The sequence below is a fragment of the Lepus europaeus genome, chromosome 5, assembly GCF_033115175.1.
Source record: "Lepus europaeus isolate LE1 chromosome 5, mLepTim1.pri, whole genome shotgun sequence".
In the NCBI taxonomy this organism is placed as follows: Eukaryota; Metazoa; Chordata; class Mammalia; order Lagomorpha; family Leporidae; genus Lepus; species Lepus europaeus.
Window position 1 is genome coordinate 20,988,098 of NC_084831.1, and position 20,225 is coordinate 21,008,322.

General features: G+C 41.0%; 1 protein-coding gene across 5 annotated transcripts in view; it reads right to left on the reverse strand.

The window, feature by feature from the left end:
* EYA3 (EYA transcriptional coactivator and phosphatase 3) overlaps nt 1-20,225 on the reverse strand; it is a 107,916-nt gene that overhangs the window by 27,956 nt on the left and 59,735 nt on the right. For 3 of the 5 annotated variants that reach the window (XM_062190752.1, XM_062190755.1, XM_062190751.1), the window contains 3 exons: nt 16,928-17,065; nt 7,762-7,847; nt 2,045-2,228 (listed from right to left, as the gene is read on the reverse strand). In XM_062190752.1, coding sequence (XP_062046736.1) covers nt 2,045-2,228; nt 7,762-7,847; nt 16,928-17,065 — 408 coding nt within the window. The remainder of the gene's footprint in view (nt 1-2,044; nt 2,229-7,761; nt 7,848-16,927; nt 17,066-20,225) is intronic. The other 2 variants (XM_062190754.1, XM_062190753.1) reach the window with 1 other exon arrangement.

The following is a 20,225-nucleotide window of genomic DNA, read 5'->3' on the forward strand; positions in this document are numbered from 1 at the left end:
ATCAGACTTTTAAGTTTGCCCTGATTAGAAAACATCTATGAAGTTGTACTGGGGGAAAAAAACATAAAATAACCAAAATCTGATCAAGCTTCCAGATCAGGGTTTCTCAGCTGGACACAAGTGACATTATGGGCCAGATAATTTTTTTTGCTGTGTGGGGATGTCTTGTCTTCTAGGGTGGTTAGTCAGGCACCATCCTTGACCTCTACCCTCGAGGTGCCAGTAGCATCCCCTGTCCAGTGTGACAACTAAACTGTTTCCCCACGTTGCCAAATGTCTACTTAGAGCAAAATGACCTCAGGTTGAAAACCACCGCTCTAAATTAATCTACTAATTTTTGACAAAATAAGGAGGGCAGTAGCACAAACTAAACTACCCAAAATGATTCAATTAGCAAAATTCACACTGGCATACAGTATGGGATAAGCAATCCTATTTCTTCAGTAACCCTACCAATCATAATAATATACAGCTTATCTGGATCCCAATTTTTTCTCTTCAAATTCTCTCTGAGAGGCAAAAGGTAGACAGTGAGTAAGCATTCCCATCTGCTTGTTCACTCCCCAAATGCCTGCCAGGGTCCTATTTGGGCCTACTCTGGGAACTGAGAAATCCAATCAGGTCTCCCAGGAATGTGGCAAGAACCCAAGTACTTGAGCCATCATCACTGCCTCCCAGAGTCTGCATCAGCAGCAAGGTGGAATCAGAATCCAGGGCCCTGGGTTGAATCCAATACTCTGACATGGCAGGTGGGACTCCTAGTCAGTATCTTAACCACTAGGCTAAATTCCCATCCCTATGTATTTTTAACTGACAAATAAAAATTTTTATAATCTATAGCATATTTCAAAATATGTATATATTATGGAATGGTTTGGATCCTAATCTAAACAAAATGTAGAAAACAAAACATATGAGAAAACTCAAAATATGAACACCTTTCGGTTCTTAATGATACTGAGAAATTATTGCTAGGTTTTTAAAAGATGGGATAATGGTACTGTGATTACATTAATGTGTACTCATCTTTTAGATGGCAATGCCTAGACTCTGAAGAAGGAACTGGATGAAGTTTAGCTGAAATGAGGTTGCCCATGAGTTGGTAATGCTAAAGAAGGATGAGGGACAAGTAAGGCTTAAAAACACTATTCTGAGCCGGCGCCGTGGCTCAATAGGCTAATCCTCCGCTTTGCGGCGCCGGCACACCGGGTTGTAGTCCCAGTCAGGGCACTGGATTCTGTCCCGGTTGCCCCTCTTCCAGGCCAGCTCTCTGCTGTGGCCCGGGAAGGCAGTGGAAGATGGCCCAAGTGCTTGGGCCCTGCACCCCATGGGAGACCAGGAGAAGCACCTGGCTCCTGCCTTCGGATCAGCGCAGTGCACCAGCCGCGGCAGCCATTGGAGGGTGAACCAACGGCAAAGGAAGACCTTTCTCTCTCTCTCTCTCACTGTCCACTCTGCCTGTCAAAAAAAAATAAAAAAATAAAAAAAAATAAAAAAAACACTATTCTGATAGCTTTTGTTTTTGTTTGAAATTCTTCATTATTCAAAAGTTAAAATTGTTATGCAGAATAAAGATAGAGAAATGAATCAAAAACCAAGGCATCAACACATAATTATTTCAAAGTTATGTATGTCTGAAATAGCAACCATCTGCACCTGCACCTGCACTTAGGACTAGTAAGGGCAAGATACATTGCCAACTGTTTATATATAAAAAGCATCATTTTTAAACATGCATCAATGCCAGTGACAAACACTGCTTTCCTCAAAGTACAGGATGTGGAAGATAATCACCAGAATTAAATACAGAGATAAATACAAAGTTATGTGTACATGTTTATTGAATGTGGGGATAAAGCCTGTATGTGAAAGCTTTTCCATATAGACATCATCATTTGCTGATACATTTAAAAGCTGTAAAACTCCTGAAATTGTAGGCTTAAATTTTATGTATTTCTTTGGGGGGAAAAAGACCATAGATTTCCTCAGAAAACACTTACGGGATGAAGTCCCTTAAGCCAGTTTTCAGAGCTGCAGTTCTTACCAGAGGAAAGTCTCTGTGCTGTAGGTGTGGGTACCATGACACTAGGCTTCTCCGTCTGGTATGTGGTTGCTGCTAGCGTGGTACCCTCGGCATCACTGTTAGTCTGGCCTGTGACTCCAAAGCTGGAGCTGGGATAGCAGGCCTGGTACTGATTCTGACCAAGAATAGTATAGGTGGGATAGTCCTGTAAGCAAAAGGGAACAACAGAGCAAAACAAGACTCTTAGAAAGAACATATATGAATTTTAACACAAGAGGCTTTCTTCCTGTTATTCATTAATATTTCCCTAAAACATTAATATGACTTCTCCACTTACCTTCTCATTAGCAGTCTCCCAGCTAACCCAATGATTTTCAAAAAGCATTCTGTGGAAACCCAAGAGTCAAGTAGAGACAGCTCACAAAGTCTCTGGCATGAGAGAAAGGAAGGATTCCTTGTATACTCATTAATATACAAGGTCCTTTTTTTTACCATGAATAGCTCCTATAACCAATTGTATGTACTGTATTCCTACACAGAATTTAAAAAAAAAGATTTATTATTTATTTGAAAAACAAAGTTGCAGAGAGAGAGAGAGAGAGAGAGAGGGAGAGTTAGAGAAAAAGATCTTTCATCTCCTGGTTAACTCCCCAAATGGCCACAAAAGCTGGGGCTGGGCCAGGCTGAAGCTAGGAGCCTGAAACTCTGTTTGGGTCTCTCATGTAGGTGGCAGGGACCCAAGCATTTGGGCCATCTTCTGTTGTCTTCCCAGGCACATTAGCAAGGAACTGGATTGGAAGTGGAGCAGCTGAGGCTTGAACCGGCACTCATGAGATGCTGGCATTGTAGGTGGTGGCTTAACCTATTGCATGCCACATATACTGGCCCCTCTTCAGAGAAATTCTGAAGGAAAGATTCTACTCTAAGAAGCTTATAAACTGGAGCCAGTGTTGTGGTGTAATGGGCAAAGCTTATGGCTGTGACATTGGAATCCTGTATGGGTACCGGTTTGAGACCCGGCTGCTGCAATTCTGATTCAACTCCCTGCTAATGCGCCTGGGAAAGCAGCGGAAGATGGCCCAAGTGCTTGAGATCTTACACCCATGTTGGAGACCTGGAGGAGGTTCCTGGCTCCTGGCTTCGGATCGGCCTAGCTCTGGCCACTGCGGCCATTTGGGGAGTGAACCAGCAGATTGGAAGATCCTTCTCTCTGCCTCTGCCTCTCTGTAATCTCTGCCTTTCAAACAAATACATAAATCTTTATGTATAAAAAAATGTTTATAAACTACTGCACTAGTTAGCAGTGCTTATAAGGACAGACGAGGTTAAGTGAAGAAAGCACATATCCTACATTAAAGTTACCCAGTTTAAAAACTGATTATGTTTTTTTTTTTTTAAACAATCCAGTTGTCTTTAAAAATGAAAATTCCTTAAAATAATGGGAGGATTCCTGGTCATTTCATAGGTACATATGAAGGGCCTTCAAAAAGTTCATGGAAAATATATATTATTAAAAATTATGCATAGGCCAAACTTTTTTCACATGCAAATAAAACTGTTTAAATCTAATTTTCCATAAATTATTCTTGAGAGGCAGACAGACAGATACAGAGACTTCCCTTTGCTGGAGTACTCCCCAAAGCCCGTGACTCCTGGGGTCTGCAGTAACAGGAAGCAAGAATCAGGAGTCAAGCACTCTGACACAGGAGGTCAAGTGCTAGGCCACATGTCTGTTCTTCTATGAACTTCTGGAAGCATTCTCATATACAGTAAGACTTATCAAGTTGTACAAATTAAATCTATGCAATTATGTCAATTATAACTTAATAATGCTGTAAAAAACATTGGGTATGACATAGCTCAAATGTATACTTTTTAAAAATTCCATTGATAAGGCTGGTGATATGGCTCAGTGAGTTAAACTGCCACTTGGGATGCCCATATTCCATACCAGATTCCAGTTCAAGTCCCAGCTACTCCACTTCCAATTCAGCTTCCTGCTAAAACATCCTGGGAGGCAGCAATTCATGGCTTAAGTGCTTGAACTCCTGCCACCCATGTGGCAGATTTGGATGGAGTTCCCAGCTCCTGGCTTTAGCCTGGTCCAGCCCTGGCTGTTGCTGGCATCCGAGGCATTTGGGGAAGGTAGATTCCCCGCCTACCCTCCCCCCAACTCTTTTGCTCTGCCTTTCAAGTAGGTAAAAAAAAGGGAACATTTAAAAAAATTTCATTGACAGTAATACTGATGACAAGTAAGAAAAAGCTAATTCACCAGATCAATTATTTAAAAACAGCCAGTATCTACCAACAGCCAGACTTACGGTATGTGTGTTTGAGTACCTGGGCATGAACAGGAGAAGGGACCATCATAGAAAAGGATAAGTGGTGAGAGCGTTTTCTTTTCTTTTCTTCTGAAGATTTACAATTTATTTGAAAGGCAGAGTGGCAGAGAGAGACAGAGATATCTTCTATCTGCTGATTCACTCCCAAATGCCCTATACAGCTGTGGTTGGGCCAAGCTGAAGCCAGGAGGCTGAACTCAATCCACGTCTCCCATATGGGTGGCAGGGACTCAAATATTTGGGCCATCACCCACTGCCTTCTCAGGTATGTTAGCAGGAAGGTAGATCAGAAATGAAGGATCTGGTACATGAACCAGCATTCTGATAGGTGATGTGGGGATGCTAAGCAGTGGTTTAAGCTGCTGTACCACAAAACCTGCTCTGAGAGAGCTTTCTGAGATTAATAGGCAGATTAAAAGGCAGAGGAAGTGAAAACATGAACAGGTCCTGAAAATGTTTTATTAAAGGCCCACAAATGTTCAACCTGGTTAAAACAAAGATTCTCTATGAGAATACACAACTAATTAAGTAATACGACTTAGATTCTTCAGGCAATGGTGTACAGCTTGTATGAGGGCAGGAAATGGGGACTCTTAAATTCAAAGTAACAAAAGCATGAAAAGATTCTATGAAAGTAAGTGGCATAATAAAAAGTGCATCTATACAATGTAATCAGATAATATTTTAGAGAATGGGCAAGCATGAAAAAAGAACTGGAAATGAGACGTGCAATTAATAGGGTAATTCAGTATTAAAGGGGGAAAAACCCCAAATAATTGAGAATTATAGTAAAAATGAAAGGGGAGTGGAAACTTTGAAAAATGGCCTCATTAGAGGAAAAAAAGGGAAGAGCAAGTGGAATCCAGCAATCCCAATACTGGGTATGTATCTGGAAGAAATGAAATCAGAATGTCAAGAGTGGCCGGCGCCGCGGCTCAATAGGCTAATCCTCAGTACAGTGGTGCAGCTGCATAGGAGGAATAACTTCTAATGTTTTATGGCATAGTAAGTAGAGTAACTATGATTGACAATAAATAATTGTATATTTCCAAACAGCTGGCAGAGGGGATTTTGAGTGTTCCCAGCACAAAGAAAATGATAAATGTCCTAGATGATAATTATATAAATTACTCTGATCTGATATGATCATTACAGTTATATACATGTACTGAAATGCAACAGTATACTCCATAAATTTGTATAATTATTATGTGGCAATTAAAAATAAAACATAGGGGTAGGTGTTTAGCGCAGAGGGTAAGTCACATTCTGTATCAGAGAGACTGGTTTGACTTCCAGCTCCTCTGCTTCTGATTCTGCTTCCTGCTAACGTGCACCCTGGGAAGCAGCAGGTGACGGCTCAAGTACTCGGGTTCCTTGTCACTTAGATCGAAGACTTGGATTGCGTCCCAGGATCTTGGCTTTGTTCCTGGCCCAGTCCTGGCTGTTGCAGGCATTTGGAATATTTAACCAAATATTTGTTGTAGGCATTTGGAATATTTAACCAAACATTTCTATGTCTCTCGCCTTTCACAACTTTTATTTTTAAAATTTTCATTTAAAAATAATGAAAATAAAATTCTGTGTGGTTAAATATTACTGTGCTTGGGGCTGGTGTTGAGGCATAGTGTGTTAAACCACTCCTATGATGCCAGCATCCCATATGGGTGCTGGTTCAAGTATTGGCTATTCCACTTCTGATCCAGCTCCCTGCTAATGAGGCTGGGAAAGCAGCTGAAGATGGCCCTTGCACTCATGTAGGAGAATCGGGATGGAGTTCCAGGCTCCAAGCTTTAGCCTGGCCCAGCCCTGGTCACTCTGCTTATTTGGGGAATGAACCAGCAGACAGATGACCTCTCTCTGTGTAACTCTGCCTTTTAAATAAATAAAAAAAAAAAAAAATTAAAAATTACTGTGGATGAAATAACTAACATATGAAAAATTACACTGATGGGCCAGCATGTGGTATAACAGCATGTGGTATAACAGGTGTAACAGCATGTGGTATATATACTGTCTGCGATGCTGGCATCCTGATATGGGCATTGGCTCGCATCCCAGTTGCTCCATTTCCGATTCAGCTCCCTGCTAAGGGCCTCAGAAAAGCAGTGGAAGATGGCCCAAGTGGCTGGGCCCCTGCCACTCACGTGGGAGACCAGTAGAGTTCCTGGTTCTTCATGTGGGCCTGGCCAGTCCCAGCTGTTGCAGCCATCTAGGGAATGAACCAGCAGATGGAAGATCTTTCTCTCTCTGTCTATATTCCCCTCTCTCCCTGTAATTCTACTTTCAAATAAATAAGTCTTTAAGAAAAGAAGAAAAAAAGAACAATTAAATCAAGATTGTCTATATTAGAAGATAGAATCAGAATTAGAAAAGGAGCTTTGAGGGGATGGTATTTGGAACAGTAGTTAAGACATGACTTGGGTACCCAAATCCCATACCAGAATGCCTGAGTTTGAGTCCTGGCTCCACTCTCCATTCCAGCTTCCTGCTGATGTCTACCCTGGGAGTCAGCAGGTGATGGCTCAAGTCATTGGGTCCCTGCTGCTCACATGGGAGACTCGGACTGAGTTCTCGGCTCCTAGCTTCAGCCTGGACCAGCCCTGGCTATTGTAGGGATTTGGGGAGTGGACCACAAGATGGGAGATCTCTCTGTGTCTCCATGCTTTTCAAATAAACCAAATTAATAAATAATAAGAGTTAGCAATGAAAGGGAAAGAAATAGATACTTCCTAGAAGAGTACTATGTGATAGGTAGAAAATTAACTGTGGAGTACAAGAACAGAGAAATACAAGAACAGTTTAACATAAACAATGAACCAGAACAGTAATATTAACTGGCCAGAAAACAAGATCCAGGGAGACAATGTAAAAACATTAACTGCTGCAGAGAAAACAATGCAAAACAACAATAAAAAACGTTTAAGGTGTTACTAGTGATTTTCTCAGTGCAAAGGGTTCATGTAACTGTAGTCACAACCAGACCACAAAGAATTTACAAAAGAATGTGGTTTAAAGTGGAGGTAATGTTTATTCATTTATTCTACAAAATTTATCAAGTACCTTTGATGTGAGGCATTTTTCTAGACTTGGAGAATACATAAGCAAGCACAACAGAAAATAAGTCCCTGCCTTCATGGAGCTTACACTCTAGAGGGGCAGAACAGGAAACAGAGATGATCACCGTAGACACAGCCAGCTTTTAGAGAGGGTTACCAGAGGAACCAGAGAAACCGGATGGGGGCCCGGGAAGCCTGCAGGCCCCCAGGAAAAGGTATCCACAGCCCCTACCATTCCTAACTGCTTCTTGAATGGACAGACAGACCATGCACAGAAGAGAGGAAGAGCAGGCTGATAAGTCTTACTAAACAGGATGAACCAAAGTTACCACTTTACCTGGTTTGAGATGCTGGCAACCGCTGCTGCTGGGATATTGGCAATTGTAGACAAAGTGGGTATCAGGCTGGCGTTTGTGCTTGAAGCTGTAAGATTGAGAGTGTTAAAAGCATTAAGAATAATATGTAAAAGGCTGGAAGAAATGGAAAATGTTACCTTATTGAACAGATCTACAAGGAGATAAGGAATACATACATTCATTTGTTTTTCTTGTATGCCATACCTCATTTGGATTTGATTAGAAACAAAAACACTTCAAACATCTGTTCCAGTTTGAGTCTTCAACTCTTGCCATTAAACTCCTGTAAGGATACTGATACAATCTATAGCTCATACTATTGAAACTCATAATACCAAAATTAATCCGAATCATTTTGCTCAAATCTCTCACAGAAACTAAAAAATGCTGACTCACCTGCAATGTGATCTACCCTGACTCAGCAGAGCTCTGATATATCCTACACTGTGATACTGTTTATTTTCATTTGTCCAAATTATGCCTTTTCTAATGCCACATAATTCCACTGAGAAACAGAGCTGTAATTCCAAATTCTAACATGCTTGAAATTGCTTCCTGAGCTTTATGCAAATAACGTATTATCAATGTGGATTAGCAAACATCAAGATTTAGTATTTGGAGATTAAGCCAACAAGCCTGGAAAAACTCAGAAAATACTAAATATTATTCTGGTAAAGTTAGAGTGTATTTTATAAGCTATTTGGGCTACCTGTATTAAAATAAAAAATTTGGACTTTTATATACTCCTGTCATAGATTCCAGCAGGGTTTTGATCAAAACCTCAGACACAAGATTCATCACTGTGACTTTTTTTCAGGTGGACAATGTAACTGATACTACTAGTCCTGAGCTCCTTTCCCTCACTTATCAGAAACACATTCAGATACTGTTCTTACTGCAGTCACACACACCGTAAGGGCTCACCATTGTGCAGACCTGCCTACTTATCCATTAGCTACAAAGTTCTGCACAGGAAAAGTTACTAAGAAAACCTCCACCAAGATCAGACATGAAAAGCAAATGCAGTAGAAACCCAAGTATATAGTTCACAGAGAATTTTTTCTCCCTCTCTCAGGGGAACTCTGCTTAGGAGACAGTCTAGAAAGGATTAAGGTCAATTATAGTGATCGCTGCAACTCAGCTTTCAGATGAAGAAAGGGGGGCAAAAAACAGTTAAAGTAACTTGTTTCCATGCATGGAGCTAGTGGCAGAGAATCAAGAGGACCACTTGGATCTCCCAGCTCTTTCCTCACAGTCAGTTGATGAGCTTGGGATCAGATCTCTTCTCTACAGTATTCCCCGCCGCAGGGGAACCAGAGGACTCTTAGAGCTTATTATTATTATTTAAAAAAACAAAATGATGGCCGGCTCCGTGGCGGCTCAATAGGCTAATCCTCCGCCTGCAGCGCCAGCACGGGTTCTAGTCCCAGTAGGGGCGCCGGATTCTGTCCCGGTTGCCCCTCTTCCAGGCCAGCTCTCTGCTATGGCCCAGGAGGGGAGTGCAGTGGAGGATGGCCCAGGTGCTTGGGCCCTGCACCCCATGGGAGACCAGGAGAAGCACTTGGCTCCTGCCTTTGGATCAGCGTGGTGCGCTGTCCACGGTGGCTATTGGAGGGTGAACCAACGGCAAAGGAAGACCTTTCTCTCTGTCTTTCTCTCTCACTGTCCACTCTGCCTATCCAAATTCAAAAAAAAAAAAAAAAAAAAAAAAAAAAGAAGAAGAAGAAAACAAAACTGACTTTGTTCCTTAAAATAAATAAATAAATAAACTTTATAACCTCATAGTTGATATTTTCTTCACACCAATGTTCACCTTCTTTCCTACTGTCGCCAAACCCATTATTTTTTCTAATAGAAAGTAGCAAAAAATGACATACACTATATAGATGACTCTGTAAGTAGTTTTAGTTATTTTTAAGAGGGGGGGAAAATTTGGCTGGTTGCTAGATTCTCTTGCCAGCACATTATCCTATGGAGGCCAGTCACAAAAACAGACTGAATATGGGTGATTTAAGATGGAAAATAAAATGAAGAATTTAATCTGTTAAGTTTATCTACCCAAAGTCCATTTCTGGTTCAGTTTTCCTTTGGCCCTGGTTCTGGCATATCCTTTTTCTTCTACTGACCTTTAATTCTGTTCTATATTCTCAACTTATAATGGTTAGAGGTACAACTTAACACATACCTGATTTCTATTCACATAGGGAAAATGGACTCTGACTGACAAGGCAGTTTTAGAAATGTTAACAATCCCCGCACCAATTACTGATTCAGGCTGGAGGAAAAAAGAAGACCTTACAAACAATTAACTGGCCATGTACTCTATTATCCCTGGTAGGAAGTTTAATGGTATGATCAGCCTCAGATAACTGAGTTTTTATATTTTTTAACAAGTTTTAAGATTTATTTTTTGAAAGGGAGAGGTACAGAGAGAGAGAGAGAGAGAGAAAGAGGAAGAGAGAGAGAAAGGGAGTGATCTTCTTCTTTTTTTTTTTTTTTTTGATAGGCAGAGTGGACAGTAGAGAGAGACAAAGAGAAAGGTCTTCCTTTTTGCGGTTGGTTCACCCTCCAATGGCCGCTGCGGTAGGCGCGCTTCGGCCGGCGCACCGCGCTGTTCCGATGGCAGGAGCCAGGTGCTTCTCCTGGTCTCCCATGGGGTGCAGGGCCCAAGGGCTTGGGCCATCCTCCACTGCACTCCCTGGCCACAGCAGAGAGCTGGCCTGGAAGAGGGGCAACCGGGACAGGATCGGTGCCCAGACTGGGACTAGAATCCGGTGTGCCCGCGCCGCAAGGCAGAGGATTAGCCTACTGAGCCGCGGCGCCGGCCGGGAGTGATCTTCTATCCACTATTGGTCCACTCCCCAAATGGCTTCAACAGACTTGGCTGTACCAGGCTGAAGCCAGGGACCAGGAACTCCAATGGGTGTCTAACATGGGTGGCAGGCACCCAAGTACTTGGGCCATCTTCTGCTGCTTTCCGAGCTGCGTTAGCAGGAAGCTACACCGGAAGTGGAGAGAACAGCTAGGACTCAAACTTGAACTCGTAGAGAATGCTGATGTTACAGGTGGCAGCCTAACCCACTGCACCACAATGGCAGCCCTGATAACTGAGTTTTTAATAAGCACCATCCTAAAAACCATAAAGTTTTCTAAATAATAGTGGTTTTATTATATGGGACCTTAATCTGCACCTAGGAAAATCATAGGGCTCAATAAAATTCCTTGTACTCAACCAAATCACTTCTAACACGTCATTCATTCAGTCATTCATTCATTTAAGACATTAGTGTCAGGGTCTACTATAGGCCTAGAAACTGTTCCAGTCACTAAAGGATAGTACAGCCACTCCTCAGGGAGTTTTAATTCTAGCAAGATTAGTTTGTCAATAATTAAATACAATTTTATGCTCTTATAAGCAGCTAAACTCACCTAAAAATGTACACAATCTCTGCATGCCCTATTCCACCATACAGCCGAGACTAAAGAGCCAGGCATTTTGGAAAGAAACAAAAAACTGCACTCCTCACCCATACACACACACACACACACATATGGTGTCAACAAAAGTAATATTCAGTTGAAGGTTTAAAAAGCAAAAGCAGTGGCAATGAAATATGTGATGGAAAGTACAAAATCTAAGAATCAAATAAAACTTAAGTGGTAGCTCCTACTGTCTTTTATCTGAAGGTTACAAGATCTCCAATTCCCAGCTGTGTGGCCAACTGTTTTTGGACAGTCCTCACTCCTATTTTGACAATGAAACCACAAAATCACTGAAAGACAGAGCTTCTCAGAACCATGCCTCACTAGAGATCCAACTTAATATGGTCAATACACACATACATTTTTGATCAGAACATGGTTACAGAATGGTGTGTGGCATAGTTAAACAACACTGCTCCAAAGCTGGAAGGTAACCCAAGGGTTAATGGCACATAAAAGTTTGTACAGGATTTAGTTCTCGCCACCTCTAACTTTATACCACGTCATTCTGCCTTTTTTGCTCAGACTGGCTTTCTTTGACTTATTCAAAACAACACAAGCTTTTTATCATTCTTTGTGAAGCTGTTCTCCCTGCCTCTCTCCCCTTCCTGGCACGATGCCCTCCTCAGCATGTCTCACTTCCTTGGGGAGGCTATCTCTGTCCTCTCTATTATAAATATTCTTATTTTCCTAACTGTAGCAATATTTTTTTCTTTCAGAGAACTTCTCAGTTTGTTATTTATTTGCTATCTTGTTTTCTATTCTCCTCTACTAGTCTGTAAGCTTCATGAAGGCAGAATATTGTTATCTGTCATCTCTGGTATCTGTCAAAATTCTGGCATACAGTAGATGATGCTTAAGAAATACTTATAGGATTAATGTATAGCAGTCTTCCATGGACTACATGTGAAAGAAAAAATCACTATTTTTTGCTAGTGGCTAACAGTTGTATGGGCTCCTAAAACTTACTCCTGTATGTTACCAACATACCTGACAAAAACCCATCCAACTTCTAATCATTCAGGATCTAGTAGTGTATTTACATGGTCAGTAAACAGACATATTTTTTTTTTGCTCTGGCAGCTGAGTCTAAAACAAATGACACTTCACACTCCAGTAGCAGGAGACCTGTGTTCAGATCTTCAGTACTAACATTCTTTCCCATAAAAGGAACCAGAATCCCTTGGAGAAATGGTTGATTTTAGGACTTGGACAGAAAATACATAAGATAAACCTGGAGAATCTTGTAGTACCAGGAAGTAAAATAGTGCTTAAAAATAATAATACACATGTTCACACACACAATTTAACAAAAATTCTTAAATGAGAGAATTCCAAAAGGCACAGGAGCCAAGTAACAGAGTTACTAATGACCAACTTGGAACAACTGGAACAACAAAGTAAACAAAACAGTACTGGATTATAACTCAAAATATAAAATAGATATCCATGAGGCCATAAATAAATTACTGAATAAATTAATAAATAGAGGACAAGAGACAATCTCCTATATAGAAGAATTCCAAATAAACTATAGAGACACTCTATGCTTTACAGGAAGGGCAACTTAACTCCTTAAGTAAGCTGCACACTGTAATTTGTACCCAAGAACAGAGTACGGAAAAGGAAGAAAAAGACAAACCTTAGAGAAACTTGACAGGCACTACTTTAGCCAGGTCATCAAGGCCAACATTTATAGTCACGTAGTAGTTATGTAAATGAAAGGCACTTATATTCTGTGACCTTCCCCCCAAAAGCTCATACCCCAATCTAATCATGAGACAGATTCCAAAAGAAGGGCATTTTACAATCTATCTGGCTAATATTCCTCAACACAGTCCAGGTCATCAAAAACAAGGAAAGTGAAAAACTGCAAAGTCTAGAGGAGCCTAAGGAGACACAACAATTACATTTATTTAATGTCCTATCCTAGATGGCATCGCATAACAGGAAAAGAATATCAAGCAAAAACTAAGGAAATCTGAATAAACTATGAACTTATTTAACAACAATATATTAATATCAGTTCACTAATTGCAACAAATTTAACACATTAATGTTAGATATTGATAATAGGGAAAATTACATGCAGGGCAGGTGGATATCAGCTCAATTTTTCTGTAAATCAAAAACCATTCTAAAAATAAAGTTTATATAAAATCTGGTCAAATATCAGAGCTCAAGGATATTCATCAAAGTTAATACTTAGCTAAACTTAATTTTGAATTTCTGGAATTAATCTTGCCTTCTAAATATTACTTAATTAAGCTACCTCTACTGAAGAAAATAATGAAATACAGGGTTGCCTACTCACCAGGCAACCTAGGAAAAGACTAATACAAAGAAGTCAGATCTATTTATTCAAAGAATTTTCATAAGCCTACAAGGGCAGTCCTTACTTAGGGTACCACTGTGTGGTAAACTAAAGTTTTTTTTTTTTTTTAAGTTTTTTTTTTTTTTTTTTTTTTTTTAAAGAAAGAAAGAGTTATATAGAGAGGAGGAGGTGGAGGAGGGAGAGAGAGAGAGAGAGATCGATCAATCTTCCATCTGTTGGTTCCCCACCAATGGCTGCAATGGCTGGGGCTGGGCCAGGCAGAAGCTAGGAGCTCAGAGCTTCTTCTGGGTCTTCCACGTGGGTGCAGGGGCCCAAGCACTCAGGCTATCTTCTGCCACTTTTCCAAGCCATTAGCAGGGAGCTGGATAGGAAGTAGAGTAGCCAGGATTTGAACTGGCGTCCATATGAGATGCCAGCATCATAGGTAGAGGTTTAACCTGCTGTGCCACAATGCTGGCACTAATAAAACATTCTAGTTAAAACCAGAAGTGGGGGCCGGTGCCACAGCTCACTTGGCTAATCCTCTGCCTGTGGCGCCGGCACACCGGGTTCTAGTCCCGGTTGGGGCGCCGGATTCTGTCCCGGTTGCTCCTCTTCCAGGCCAGCTCTCTGCTGTGGCCCGGGAAGGCAGTGGAGGATGGCCCAAGTGCTTGGGCCCTGCACCCGCATGGGAGACCAGGAGGAAGCACCTGGCTCCTGGCTTCGGATCAGCGCAGTGTGCCGGCTGTGGCAGCCATTTGGGGGGTTAACCAACGGAAGGAAGACCTTTCTCTCTGTCTCTGTCTCTCTCTCTCTCTAACTCTGTCAAAAAAACAAAACAAAACAAAACAAAACCCCGAAAGTGGAATTTGGCTTTTAGATAATTTCTCTAACTTCTCCAGGAAAGATGGCTGCTGCCAATTGCATCATGCTTGGGATTGGGAAGAATGGGTGCTGCTGTTTGACCAGTTTATAAAATCAATACACAAGGATAAGGAAGCAGCCCTGGAAGCTGAGTTACTACCCACGTTAAAGGAAACAGAGTGTCAAGGCAAGGCGAGTGTTGGTAGCAAACCCAGGTAATTCAAATGCAGTAGTAATACCCACATATCATGTTAGTCAACTGTTTGTCTATAAAATTTTTCTTCAGAATAAATAGCAAAAATCAGTAACTTGATGGTTAATTTCTGCCTTAATTTCTACTCTGTGCCAAAGTGCTAATGGACAACAAAATGGACCAATAGGTTAACCTAAGAAGAAAAGGGGAAGAAAAAAAGGATTTGGACTTTGTTAGCACAGATTCTCAAATATGGGAGAATTGCTACAATTATGTCCTGGGGTCAGAATGCCTATTTCAAATGCTGAATTAATTGTTTACAAACTTAGTGAGTTAGGATAAGTTACTTGGCTTTTTGTCCCTCAGGCTCCACATCAGTAAAATGGTTTCTATCAACTCCCTTCATTGGGTTGTTGTGAAGATTAGGTAACTAACACCTATCCACTGCTTAGCACAATGCTGAAAGCACAGTAAGTACTTAATGAGGAGCGGCAATTATCCTAAACAGCAAAATGGAGGAAACCAAGGTAACTGACCTAAAGAGAACATGTATTCTTATCTAAGCTAAGAATAGTGGTTAGTGACTTGTGAAAAATATTTTCATGATCCTTCTAAGGCAAAGGGTCCTTACAGACCCCAGGGAAGCAGTGACTTTTGTGTTACAAGGAGAGAAGTGGTATAGCCATCATTTCCTCAAACTCAGGATTCAACTGCAGAGGATCGAGGTAGAGGGGTGCAGAGGACAGGTCGTAACCCTTGGCAGAGGGCTAAGAACAAGAGAATCATTGCATTTCTTTCACAGCCCAGCTGTATCTGTCTAGGAGGGACCCCTGGCACTTGACTTGCCTGTCATTGGGACCAAAAGGCCTATCAACCCAGAAAAACACCATAACAATGACAGGGGGTTGGTGGAGAAGACACAGCCTTAAGTTTTTTCCCTCATACTTTGCTCCCATTTTAGAAGGAAAGAAGCAGGAGAGCACAAAGAAAGAAAGGAAAATAAGGAGAGACTCAGTAACAACAGGATGTAAAGGTGGCTTAGAGCAAGGCCTTAGACTAATTCTTGATAATTTAAATGAAAACATTTAAAACTGAAAATTGAAACACTTTATTTAATCCATGTATTTTTTTTTTCTCACCACCCTCATTCATACCTTAAAAGTACCACAGACAGGTTTTTTTTTTTTTTTTTTTTTTTTGACAGGCAGAGTGGCCAGTGAGAGAGAGACAGAGAGAAAGGTCTTCCTTTGCCGTTGGTTCACCCTCCAATGGCCGTCGCGGCTGGCACGCTGCGGCCGGCGCACCGCGCTGATCCGAAGGCAGGAGCCAGGTACTTATCCTGGTCTCCCATGTGGGTGCAGGGCCCAAGCACTTGAGCCATCCTCCACTGCATTCCCGGGCCACAGCAGAGAGCTGGCCTGGAAGAGGGGCAACAGGGACAGAATCTGGCGCCCTGACTGGGACTAGAACCTGGTGTGCCGGCGCCGCTAGGCGGAGGATTAGCCTGTTGAGCCACGGCGCTGGCCCACAGACAGGTTTTTGTAATCCCACACTCATTCTTCTAGTGCCCATTTTACAAGGAATAAAATTAAAAAGTTGGCATAAACCTGAATAAAGGAGGCAGATGAGAAGCCTGGTACATGGACACTAACTCTGGGCCTAGAGTACTGACAAACTGCCTTACTAATTTTGGAAGGGTAGGCAAGTAATTCCGTAGTGCTTTTTGAGTTCTTTCCTAAAAGCCCTGTCAAATTCTAACCTTTCAGAGGAAAAACTCAGGAAGTTAAGGTTGTTTTAAAAAGTTTATGTTTAATGCTATGCTTTTCATCCTGAAATAGAAACAAGAACAAACTTATTGATCAAAAGAAATGCAAGTAGTAAACGGGGTATAGCTGTGACAAAGCCATAGCAAGGAAGCAGCACGCAACACACATTCCACTCTGACAATTCACTTTAAGGGAGTCAGCAAGATTCTGAACCATGGAGTCTTCAGACATAGGACAAAATGCCACTCAGATCAGACCAGAACCAAATTAGAGGGACTTTCTGGACACCAACATGCAAAAGGGAAGCCTTCAATTTTATTGAGCTGCTCACATTCAAAGGCTAAATTACTTATAAGCCATACCTCTGGGTCTATTTTACCTAACACAAAAAGCATGCAGAAATGCAAATATCACCCCCTGTATTTTAGAAGACAGAGCTCCTTTATCACCCAGTTTACTTTGAGACACAGGTAGATTAAAAACGAACAACAATTTAAAAACACATACACACAACCATGCCTATTTACCTTGAATGGGATAAGAATAATGTGCTGGGCTTGGCTGGCTTGTGGTTAGCCCTGTAGTGCAGGTAAGAACACTGTGTTGACTTGGAGATGGAGTCTGAATTAAACCACTTTCAGGTTTCATACCTGGCCACAATGCACCTGAATCAGATAAATTGGACCAATTACAAACAACACACTGGGACTGAGGAGCAGAGTTATGCTTTCAAATATCAGCCAGTAGTTTCAAAATCGAAATCTTAAAACACTGCAAATTTGCTTGCAAGAGAAAATTACTAAGTCTCCCATCAATAATACACCCCAAGCAAATACACTTTCGAAGAATTAGGGGATGGGGCCATGAAAACAAAATCTTGTCAAAATCCCAACAGTGGTATGTGTGTAAGGTCACTTCAAGGGCTGGGGAGAACTGAGCAGGGTTCAGAAAATGAGCTTCTGACACCCAACTGGACTATTTGTCATAAAGAGTGCCTGACATTCATGTGCAGTGATAAAAAACATTTATCTGAATTGTCAAGGTGGGAGACATTCTCATAATATTTAAAATTCACTTACCCATTAAACAAGCAAATTTTTTCTAAAATGTATTAAATACTTCTGTTATCTTACACTGATTATTGTTGTTACCTTTGTTTCTTCTGATTAAGGAAGACAGGCTTATTTTTACAAATTAAAAACATTTTGGAAATACATAACTTAAAAATGAAGTCATGCATAATTCCAATAGTCAGACTTAAGCACTATTGACAGTGTGCAGAAGAGTTACCAGAATTTCTTTTATGCATTTATGGATCATCTTCTTTTTAATAAAAATGGGATCATGTTACACATACTGTTTCTTAATTTGCTTTCCTAGAAAATACCTCTGAGAGGCATCTTTCCATGAAAGAACCTATAGATCTGCCTCACAGATAGTGTATTCATATTCTTTCTTGTCTTCTTAGTAGGGAGGAAACAGTGAACACACATTAAGGTTTTCTCAGATTTACTGTTACAAAAGATCAACACAGTGCTGTACTACACATATCACAGAGATACCTGCAGAGCTATTGTGCTGTGTGAAAACATAGTAGTACCAAATAGAACTCAAGAATAGTTGTTCTTTTCTTTCTTTCTCTTTTTTTTTTTGACAGAGTTAGACAGTGAAAGAGAGAGAGACAGAGAGAAAGGTCTTCCTTCTGTTGGTTCACCCCCCAAATGGCTGCCACATCGCGCTGATCCAAAGCCAGGAGCCAAGTGCTTCCTCCTGGTCTCCCGTGGGGTGCAGGGCCCAAGCACTTGGGCCATCCTCCACTGCCTTCCCAGTCCAGAGCAGAGAGCTGGACTGGAAGAGGAGCAACTGGGACTAGAACCTGGTGTGCCGGCGCCGCAGGCGGAGGATTAGCCTAGTGAGCTGCGGTGCCGGCCAATAATAGTTGTTCTTATATTTATTTTTTCTCTGTGAAATATCACTTCTTGATAATCTTCCATCTCTGGCTGTACCTCCCTTATAATTTCCAATACACCAGAAAGCTATAAACAAAGCTTTATTTTTGTGACAGCTTAAGCATATTTTTATAAGGGAAATACTATGTGCATAATTAAGCTATGTAAGGCACATATATGGAATACCCACTTGTTTACTGTGTTGTGAATAGCTATGGTTGTTGGACCAGTGTAGCTAAGAAGACAATCTGATCTAAGAAAGTGCAACAAACACATTCCATTGTACAAAATCAATGTTAAGGTTAACCAGGGCTTCAAATTCAACGTTAACTCATTTAATCTACTCCTAATTTGATAAGGAATTTCTAGTCAATCAACACGCACAATACAAAGTGCAATCCTTTGGTAATGAGGATCTTTGCTTCACCAGGGCACCAAGACACAGCAGTGCAACTCAGATTTGTCAAATTTATTACGTAAATTTAAGAACAGTAAACAGAGATGTGAAAATCTTAAGATCTTGACAATGGGACACAGTAACTGCTTTGTCCCAAACTCTTAATGCATTAAAAAAGAAAATGTCATAGTCTTTTGTTATTAACCACACAAAAGAACTTATTTGAGGAGACTGAGGAACAGTATCATCTCTAACATGAATCATGAGGTTATCCCTTCCTGTTAGTTCATGATCATTTACATGTCTTGTCCAGGTTAATCAGAGCTAAGGTCCTTGCTATGTTTGATTTTCAACACAATAAAATATTTGGGAATGTCATGTTCTAATTATTTATGATGTGAAACGTGCACATCAGTGCCATTATTCTTAGTGGTAGTATATCACATTTTTTGGTAAGAAAACCATCATTTAAATGTCACAATGTCTAAATTTATTGTAATCAATGTGATTCCTTTTCCCAAATAAGTTTTAAACCCCGAGGTATTGGATTTGTGAATGTTTATTATTTCACTGTACTGAAATAATACCTTATTAATAACAATAGTCAACTGAGAAAGCATTTGCTAGTCTCATTTAACATATTTTCTGAAAGTTTCAAACTGTAAAGTGTCTATAAACTGGTCCTTCTTGCTGGTGCCGTGGCTCACTTGGCGAATCCTCTGCCTGCAGCGCCGGCACCCAGGTTCTAGTCCCGGTTGCTCCTCTTCCAGTCCAGCTCTCTGCCGTGGCCTGGGAGGGCAGTGGAGGATAGCTCGAGTGCTTGGGTCCCTGCACCTGCATGGGAGACCGGGAAGAAGTACCCGGATCCTGGCTTCGGATCAGCGCAGCGCTAGTTGTAGCAGCCGTTAGGGGAGTGAACCAACAGAAGGAAGACCTTTCTCTCTCTCTCTCTCTCTCTCACTGTCTATAACTCTCTCTCTGTTTCTCTCTCACTAACTCTGCATGGCAAAAATAAATAAATAAATAAACAAACAAACAGATAAAAAATTAAAAAATAAAAAACTGGTCTGTATTTAAGGTCAAAAATTAGGGCACAAATGTCCAAGAGAAGTAGGAGAATGGCTACTTTTGAATGCCTGGCAAGAAATACAAAGCAGGTATTTGATTATTATTATTTTAGGAGGAACACAGGAATAAAAGGCAATATGGACACTACTACTAGCATCACTGTGGCTTGCTCTTTAGGCACGTAAATATCTTCTCCTAAAAGCACACTTCCCAGAATTCCAGATAATAGATGTCATGATCAAATGCTCTGACTTCACTGTACTACTACCTATAGCAAAAGAGAAAATCAAACCCTGGTTTCCAAACTCTTAGTGCGTTACTTTCTGCCTCCAACTGCAAAGCTTCTAGTACTCTTAAGCACCCAGAGCCTGCTGTGGAGCAACTGTTGGCCTACCAATGGGAAAAGAAGTC